Raw genomic sequence first — 10,159 nt, forward strand, 5'->3', positions numbered from 1 at the left:
CAAGGAAAGGGAAAAAAAACAGACAGATAGGTAAATAAAGGTTTTACATTATTCCACTTCAACATAAAGAATAGCTGTGCAGCAAACAGTGAAGTCTAACTTTAATCAGGTAAATACCAATTAGTTCATTTTAAATAAAAAGGTGATATTTGTAATTTATTCATACTTTACAATCTAGATTTTAATCTCTTATCAGAAATATGTACACATATTTTTGCAAAATCTTGGTTAATGCTGATTTTTCTCTTGTAGATCCAAAAATTCCAGTCATGGCCCCATATACTCAGGCCCAGAAGTTGAAAGTTTGTGACCTGTGTAAGACTGAATTGGTACAAGTTTACTGTGATACTTGTTATGTCAAACTGTGCAATGCCTGTATTGGGGAACACATGGCATCTGACAAATTAAAGTACTACAAACATGAGATTTTATTAACAAAATTAACAAAATTAACCTTGTAAATATAGACTCTCAGGACATTTCAGAACAGTTTGGTATTAAACTGAATGTTAAGAGAAATACAGAAAACTTCCACAAAATTTTGAGCTGTCATTTCCAAAATTTATTCCAGGGAAAATCCAAGGAGATGAACTTTGTAGCCATTTTGGGACCAATATCACCAACTAAACTATTTTAAAGCATGCGGTTACAGTTCCCCTCCAGATAATCAGCTGCTTTACAACCCAGAGATCATCACTAAAATAAACACCAAATTGCAGTACAAATTCAATCTTTATAATGTGGCCTGTCTGAATGATGATGAAATCTTGTCAAGTGGAATGGAGAAAACAAGGAATCTCTACAATGTTATTTGGGGATCACTTTTTAAAACCATCCCAACCATCAGGAAACATTCCCTTTGACACTGCAGTAACCAAACAAGGCTATATTGTTTATACCGATCCTACCCCTACCGAGCAAACTGTGAACATTGTGAAGAATGAAAACATTGAGACTTTGATTAAATTAAAGAAATGGAGACCTTTTAATATCTGCTCTACCTCCTCAGGTGACCTCCTGGTTGTTATGCAGATCAGTGATGATTTTCAACAATCAAATATTGTGGGATGTTACTCTGGTACCACAAAGAAACAAACCATATGCATTCTGTTTTATGATAGGGGTCATGGTTTTCATTCATCTGATAACACCACTAAATGTTTCACTGAAAACAAGAACCTGGATATCTGTGTGGCTGACAGTGGAAGTAATGAAGTACTGGTGGTCAATCAGGCTGGGACACTGAGATTCAGGTACTTACCTACTCCAAAGAACCAACCATTCTATCCAGCAGGAATCACCACAGACAGTTAGTATCACATCCTTGTTGCTGATACATGTATAAACAATGAATGTGTCCACATCATAGACCAGGATGGACGGTTTCTCTGTTACATAAAATGTGGACTAAGTCCTATGGGATTATGTGTAGACACAAATGTTAATTTGTTTGTTGCTCAAAGTGCAAATAAACAAGTCATGAAAATCAAGTATATGCAGAGAAGTTGAACACAAAGCTGAATTGGAGTACGGCTTTGTACATTATGTCATGTAAATTATATAAAGAATGATCTGATGGGCATATGCATGCCACCTTGGACTTGAGACATTGGTCTGGATATTTAAACCTGTATCATGTATGGAGGTACAGAATCGTCATAATAGAAAAGAAAACCTTTCGTAAGTTGTCATAGCCATGTTGTACCAGTGTTATGGGCACTTATATGTGTAAGCCGGATGTAGCATAATATTTTGATACCACGATATATTGAGCCCGAGTTCAATATATCACATAATATTTTGAACCCGGGTTCACTTTTTTGCTGTGATATATTGAACCCCCCTTTTAAATTATTGAACCCCTACCTTTTTCATTGAAGAGGGAGGGGGGTTAAAATATTATGGCCATAATATATTGAGTCCCTTTGCCAATTTACTTTTAAAGGGAGGGGGTTCAAATTTTATGGCCATAAAATATTGAGTCCCCTGCCCTTTTTTTTTTACAGGGAGGGGGTTCCCATGCCCCCATGCCCTATTAATTTTTCAAGAAGGGGGTTCAAAATATTATGGCCATAAAATATTGAGTCCCCATGTTCCATTAAGTTAAGTGGTGGGGGTCAAAAATATTATGGCCATAAAATATTGTACCCCCTGTCCTTTTCAGTTTTAAAAGGTAGGGGGTTCAAAATATTATGGCCATAAAATATGGGGTCCCCCACCTTTTTAATTTAAGAGGGAGGGGATTCAAAATATTATGGCCATAAAATATTGAGTCTCCTGCCCCCTTAAATGTATGAGGGAGGGGGTTCAAAATATTATGGCTATAAAATTTGAACCCAACTGTCCATTTAAGTTAAGAGGAAGGGGGTTCAAAATATTATGGCCATAAAATATTGAGTCCCCCTACCCTTTTAATTTAATGGGATGGGTTAAAATATTATGGCCATAAATATTTAGTCTCCTGCCCATTAAATGTATGAGGGAGGGGGTTCAAAATATTATGGCCATAAAATATTGAGTCTCCTGCCCATTAAATGTATGAGGGAGGGGTTAAAATATTATGGCCATAAAAATATTAGCCCCCGCCCTTTTTATTTTACAGGGGGGGGGGGGGGTCAAAAAATTATGGCCATAAGATAATATTGAACCCCTCTGTCCTTTTCAGTTAAGAGGGAGGGGTTCAAAATATTACGGCCATAAAATATTGAACCCCCTTGTCATTTTAAGTTAAGAGGGAGGAGGTTCAAAATATTTTGGCCATAAAATATCAAGTCCCCTGTTCTTTTACTTTAACACTAAGGGGGGTTCAAAATATTATGGCCATAAAATAAGATCCTCCCTTTTAATTCATGAAGGACGGGGTTCAAAATATTATGACCATAAAATGTTGAGTCCCCTGCCCTTTTTATTTTACAGGGGGAGGGGGGGGGTCAAAATATTATGGCCATAAGATAATATTGAACCCCTCTGTCCTTTTCAGTTAAGAGGGAGGGGGGTTCAAAATATTATGGCCATAAAATATTGAACCCCCTTGTCATTTTAAGTTAAGAGGGAGGAGGTTCAAAATATTTTGGCCATAAAATATAAGTCCCCTGTTCTTTTACTTTAACACTAGGGGGTTCAATATATTTATGGCCATAAAATATAGGAGTCCCCCTACCCTTTTAATTCATGGAGGAGGGGGTTCAAAATATTATGGCCATAAAAGTTAATCCCCTGCCCTTTATTTTACAGGGGGGGGGGGGGGGGTTCAAAATATTATGGCCATAAGATAATATTGAACCCCTCTGTCTTTTCAGTTAAGAGGGAGGGGGGTTCAGAATATTATGGCCATAAAACATTGAACCCCCTTGTCATTTTAAGTTAAGAGGGAGGAGGTTCAAAATATTTATTTTATGGCTATAATATTTTGAACCCCCCTCTTTATGAATTAAAGGGTAGGGGGACTCATATTTTATGGCCATAATATTTTTAACCCTGTGTTCAATATTTTATACGGGGGTTTGATATTTCGCAGCGATATTTTGAACCCAGGTTCAAAATATGCGGGGTTCAATATATTATCGGGAGTTCAGGGTAGGGTGGTTGACGTTTCCTTCAAGGACAACTTATATGAGGGTTGTCCAAATTGTTTGTGGACAATGATGTTTTTGTGAAAATAAATGGTTTTATTTATATTCTATTTATATCTTTTGTTTATCAAAATATTTCTTTATAAAAGACTTTGTCATATTTTTGTAAAAATCGGGGTCTTTATAGGTTGCGAATAGTGCACACAGACCAAGGTTAAAAATGCCATAAACTTTGAAATAAAGTTTTTGTATGGCATGCCAAATTCACAAAAATGAGCTAAACATAATTTCGCAGTCAATTAACTAGGTTTATAAATTGTAAACTATAGTTTACGGACTTTAAACCATAGTTAATGTGATAATCTTTGTTTCAGAACCGTAAACTATACTTAACACTGAAAACAATCAATTGCAATTGCAAAACATAGATTATCTGATAAATACAGTTTCACAATTTGTAAACTATGGTTTACTCTTAACTATAGTTAACTATAGTTAACGATCTGATAAATATAGTTTCACAGTTAAATTTTAAAATTTTAAACAAGAGATGTTTGTAAAACACTTATGCCCCCCTCCCCCACAAATTGGAATTTTTCTAAGTTCAAAAGGGCATAACTCTGTCAAAAATGGTGCAATCATACCCAAAACAGAACTTAACCTAGATATTCATTTGACTAATCTGTATACTAAATTCCAATTCAATATGTGCAACCTCTCCAAAGAAAATGAACAGAAACTGCAAATAGTTGGAATTTTTACTCAGGTGACCTATTGCTATCCTTTTGTCCTCTTCTTTCTGTGCGTTAACATTTGAACATTTTCAGCTTCTTCTCTGAAACCACTGAACCAATTTCAACCAATTTTCAATAGCATCTATGGGTGAAGGGGAACAAAAATTGTGAATTTCATGATCCCCCCCCCCTGGGGCCTGGGGGGTGGGGCCAAAACGACTAAAATTAGTCCAATCATTGAAAATCTTCTTCTTTACTCCTGGACATCAAGCAGTAAAATTTTTTCATGATTGTAATCAGCTTTGAGTCCTCTCCCAAATTTTTAAAAATTCATGGCCCCAGGGTCGGGGGTTTAGGCTAGGGCGGGGCTATATAGATTATATAAAAAAATGCATTATTTTTTAAAAATCTTTTTCTTCTCCTGGGTGTTAAATAAACCAACTAAGTACATAGTTATGATGGCAAGAGTCCCCTTTTCCCCAGATTTGTAAATTTTATCCCCCAGGGTGGGGTTTCTGGTGTTAGGGTGGGGCTCTATAATGATTAAAAGTGAAAATACATTTATTCTATGAAAATTTTCTTCTCTGCTTCTGGGTATCAAATAAACTGACTAAGTTATAGTTATGACAACAAGAGTGCCTATTCTAAAATTGTGAATTTAGGGCCCCCAGGATGGGGGTTTAGTTGGGGCTGGCTATAAATTATTAGTGAGAATGCATTATTTCTTTAAAAATCTTCTTCTCTGCTCCTGGGTATTAAATAAACTAACTAAGTACATAGTTATGATAAGAAAGATGCCTTTTTTTTAAAATTGGGAAATTTTATCCCCCAGGGTCAGGGGCTCTGGTTTAGGGTGGGGCTCAAAAATGATTATATAGTGAAAATACAATAATTCTTTGAAAATCTTCTTCTCTGCTTCTGGGTATCAAATAAACTGACTAAGTTATAGTTTTGATGAGCAAGAGTGCCTCTTCTAAAACTGTGAATTTCATGGCCCCGGGGTGGGGGTTTGGTGTTAAGGCATGGCTCATTGATTATATAGTGAAAATGATTATTTCTTTAAAATTTTTTTGCTTCTGTGTGTTAATTAAATAATAAGTACATAGCTATGATGAGTAAGAGTGCATCTTTTAAAACTGTGAATTTTATGGCCCCGGGGTCGGGGTTTTTGTGTTAGGGCGGGGTTTTTGATTATATAAAAAAAAATGCATTAATACTTTGAAAATCTTCTTTGCTTCTGGGTATTAATTAAAATAACTAAAGTACATACTTATGATAAATGGAGTCGTTTTTTAAAATTGTAAATTTCATGGCCCCTGGGTCAGAGGACTGGGTGTTAGTATGGGGCTCTATTGATTATATAGTGAAAATACATTAATTTTTTGAAAATCTTCTTTTTGCTCCTGGGTTAAAAGCAATGAACTACTTCATTTATGATGTGCAAGGGTTTTTTTCTTAATTGTCAACTTACAGGCTCCTGGGTCAGGGATCCAGGGAGGGGGGGGGATGGGCTCTTCTTTAAAACTGAAAATGAATTGTTTGAAATCTGCTCCTTGGTATTAATCAAACATTTTTGATAAGCAAGTGGCCTTTTTTTAAAAAATTTTGCAATGTGTTGACCTAGGGGGGGTTCATGTTTGGTTTTTGTTCCCCTATCCATCCATGGGTTTAAAGGCTTGGGGGCAACAAATTAACAACAAATTAACCACCAGAAAAACTTAAATGATATGATATCTTTAGCTGTAACTATATTTGACAAAGAAAAATTTATACTATTAGTTTTAAAATTTGATTATTTTTGTTTATCTTTATATGGAGCTCTTCTTTTAAAGGAGATAGAAATAGTCTAAAAAAGGCCATGACCACCCACCCCCTTTAAGTAACCAAACTAAGCAATTGCAAAGTTCATAGTTATGATTAGCAATGGTGCCAGCTGCCAGCCTCTTTCAAAATTGTGAATGCCATAACATCTACCTTAAAATTGAGCCAAATTCTATCATTTGACAGTTGTTGCATGATTCTCAGGTGATATAAGGCCCAAGGGCCTCTTTTTAAGCCCAAAGGGGCATAATCTCTGTCAATTATGGTGCGATGTACCCAAAACAGAACTTGACCTAGATTTATTGACTAATCTATATGCTAAATTATTTCAATTTAAACTCTCCTAAGAAAATGAATGGAAACTGCAAATATTTGGGATTTTTCTAAGTCCCAGGGACATAACACTGTCAAAAATGGTGTGATTGTCCCCAAACAAACTTGACCTAAATATTCATCTGATATATCTGTATAGATAATTTCATTTCAGTATGTGCAATTTTAAAAAAAAATAACGGAAAGTAAATGGACCACCGACAGACAGCAGCAAAGAAATATCCCCCTCCCCTTCGAAAGGGGGCTTTTAAAAAAATAACAAAATGACAAACAAATATGAAAGACGAAAGGAAACTCATTTTTAATTAACCAAATCTAATTTTTAACATATGTAATCAGCATATTTAAAAAAAACTTGTATAAAATATATTTTTATCTATGGAACGCCACCCGCCTTATAGCATACAACTATGCATTTATTATGAATTTTTAAAACGTGATGTAACATATTTTACTTATGTAATTTTTTATAAGATGATGTAGAAATATCTTAACATCATGCCAATCTGTTTCATAAGTAAATACATCCTTTCATTATGTCAGCACTTCATAACTTGAAGTAAAAAATTAATTATGTGAAGTGATAATGTTTTACATTGAGTTAAAACTTTATTTCGTGAAATGAATTTTTTTTACATATTTCATTTTTTTTAATATGTGAGGTCAAACTTGCATTACGTCAAGTGAATTGTGTTTTATAATTAAACTTATCATTACATGAAGACAAAAAATCCTTTCCCTTTTTTGAGAGTGTTTTTTTCTTTTCTATCAAAGCATTTTACGTGATATGGATTTATCTTTATTTTGGCGAAAATCATGATGGGGGTGAACAATTTACCTTATGTAGTCTTTATTACGTGGTGTAAAAAGTGTATAACATAATGTGAACATATCTTTTTTATATCAACACTTTATTACATTATGTCAAAACTCCATAACTATTGGATATTTAAACGTTATGTAACTTTTTCTTATATATTAAAAATGTTTATTTGTGTTAACTCTTTATCATGTTGATTCCAAAAGTGCATTACCCGATTAAAAATACATTTACATTATCTCAAAGCTGTATATCTGTTGTACAAAATGTTGACGACCGTTTTTTAAAGACTTTTAAGGGGGGGGGGGGGGGGGGGGGGGGGGTCTTGATTGATTAGGAAGTATAACAGCCCCCCCCCCCCTTTTTCCCCCAACATAACTTTATATAGAAAAAGTCATGTTCACTAAAAGTACACCCCCCCCCCACTTTTTTTTGAAGTTAGTCCACTGAAGGCAATGTAGTATATTAAAAAAAAAATTGGGACTATCGAAGTTTGACCCCCCCCCCCCTTCCCCAAAATGGTTTGTGGGGCTTGGACAATTTTTTTGGGTTTGTAATTTTTTTTTTTCGGGAAAATTTTTTTTTTTTTTCTGGCTCCCTCCCCTTTCAAAAAAGATGCTACATCACGGGAATTAAATTTTTTTAATCATTCTGGGCCAAAATTCAATTACAAAAATCTATCAGTCCCCTCATCTAAATCAATTGAATATGCCTTAGTAAGCAAGCATGCACACATATCAGTGGCGGATATGGGAATTTTAAAAAGGAAGGGGGATGGTATATGGTTAACATAGGCGTGGGAACCCGGGGGGGGGGGGGGGGGGGTTTATTTTTTTTCCTCAGATAGACTTAGTATAGACATTGAACATCGCTGGTAGGTTGCCCCCCCCCCCCTTTTCCACAGACACGTTGTAATTTAGGTTAAAATAAGTGGAAAGTGGTTTGTTTAAAAAAAAATTCTATGAATTTAACCCTTCCCCCCCCCCTCTTCTTTTTGCTTGTTAGGTTTTTATGAAGGTATAAAAAAAAATTTACACTTACCCCCCCCGCCCCCCAACACTTTCAATTTGCTTCCGACGCCAATGTTTGGAGACCAAGGAGGAAAGCAGAGACGCTCTCAGGCTTTATAGTTTTATAGAAAAAAAAGTTTTCAACTTAAATTGCTAAATTAATGTGAAACTAATGCAATGTCCTACAAAGTAAAACCAATAAATTTATAATTGTTGTAAATTTTTGGGGGGCGGGTTTTTCCCCCCCCCCCCCCGACCCAACTCACCAGTGCACGTGTGTTATACAATTTTTCACTTTTTAAAAAAAAGGGAAAATTAAAATGATAAAAATCTTATGACAATTTTTTTAGTAAGATCAGAAGTTTAAGACTTTTTTTAAAACAAAAAAAAAAAAAAAAAAAAAAAAAAAAAAAAAAAAAAAATTAAAATGAAAAAGAAAAAAATTGCTGCACGACTCATAATTTTGATTTTTTAAAAATAGATTTAAGTAAATGCCATTAATTTTTACGTGACTTTAAAACACAGTAGCATTTAAAGGGTTTTACGTTTTAAGGTTGTCAATCATTTGTCGCTTATAGTTTTTTAAAGATGTCATTCCAAAAATCCCGAGAAGAATTTCTTCTCGACAGTTTTCTTCCCCCCAATTTCAGTGCTTTTTGGAACCGGAAAATCGTTATGCTCATATAAAGGCCGAGGATAATTGTTCGCATAACGTAATAGTAATCGACATAATGTAAAAGTGCGCACAGTATGACATGACTTTTTACATAATATCATAAAAATTAATAATTAATGAAAGGTTACACATCAAGGGTAGTGTGGGTTAATGTCATAAAGAGTTGACATAATGTAATGGAAGGTTGACCCGATGCAAGGTTAGTGTGGGTTAATGTCATAAACAGTTGATATAATGTATTATTATGCTTCCTGTAGTTTTCTCTATATAACCCATACCCTACTATTCTCGCATATGGTCTAAGATTTATATAGCGTAAACATACTATGCCGAAAAAGTTACGGGCTTATTTTCTGAATAAAATACTTCAGTGCACACACTGGTAATCGAACTCACGACCATGAGGTTGCTAGTCCGATGCATTACGATTACGCCACAGAGACGATCACTATGGGGGAATTTTTAAAATATATAAACTTTAAATTTTTACAATTGACACAAGAAGGAGAAAATAGACAAATATTATTTGAAAACAGTTATATTTATTCTAAGGAATTTAATAAAAGTTAAACAAAGTTTCAAACTAATTACATACAGATCGTTAATAATTTTAAACTGGGGTCATTAAAACGCTTTTTTTTGCCTTGATTGAAGGGTTAAAAGAAAATTTCAATGGAATCCACGTCTGTAAACAAATCAGTCTTCTAACAAAAAAGAAAATAAAGATGAGTTTTTGGGGCAGAAAAATTTTTTTTAAAATCTATAACCAAAAAAACTAAGCATGCAACTAAAAAAGCATGGGAAATTTTAATGTGTTTTTTAAGTGCGCTGTGTTACCACCATTATTTTGGAAAAAATAAATGGATTGCCGCATAAATAATAACAACAGTCAGCATAATAATAACAATAGTGTTGCATTATGCATGTGCTATGCCTAAATAGTAGGCAGGGTTTGACACATAGTGCACTAGCCGCCGGCTAGTGCACCATGTGTGAAACCCTGCCTCTATTTAGGCATAGCATGCATAATGCAACACTATTTATAAATGGAATTGGACACAATGCAATAGTAGTGTGGGTTAATGTCATAAAAGTTTTTATAATGTAAAGGAAGGGTTGGCCCAAAGCAATAGTAGGGGGGTTTAAATTCATAAAGAGTTGCATAAAAAAATGGAAGGTTGACATAATCAACA

The 10,159-nt window shown here is 34.5% G+C and overlaps 1 protein-coding gene across 1 annotated transcript; it reads left to right on the forward strand.

The window, feature by feature from the left end:
- Positions 1-756: 756 nt before the first annotated feature.
- On the forward strand, positions 757-1,314 carry LOC134263861 (uncharacterized). Its single transcript, XM_062746226.1, has one exon. The coding sequence runs from the start codon at positions 757-759 to the stop codon at positions 1,312-1,314; it is 558 nt and encodes a 185-aa protein (XP_062602210.1).
- The last annotated feature ends 8,845 nt before the right edge of the window (positions 1,315-10,159 follow it).

Source organism: Saccostrea cucullata, unplaced genomic scaffold (genome assembly GCF_032062105.1).
Source record: "Saccostrea cucullata isolate Sc308-1 unplaced genomic scaffold, CSIRO_AGI_Scuc_v1 ctg11056, whole genome shotgun sequence".
Lineage (NCBI taxonomy): Eukaryota > Metazoa > Mollusca > Bivalvia > Ostreida > Ostreidae > Saccostrea > Saccostrea cuccullata.

Bases quoted from the DNA above. Each gene is read 5' to 3' on its own strand.
- LOC134263861 (XM_062746226.1), top strand. From the start codon at position 757: ATGATGAAATCTTGTCAAGTGGAATGGAGAAAACAAGGAATCTCTACA.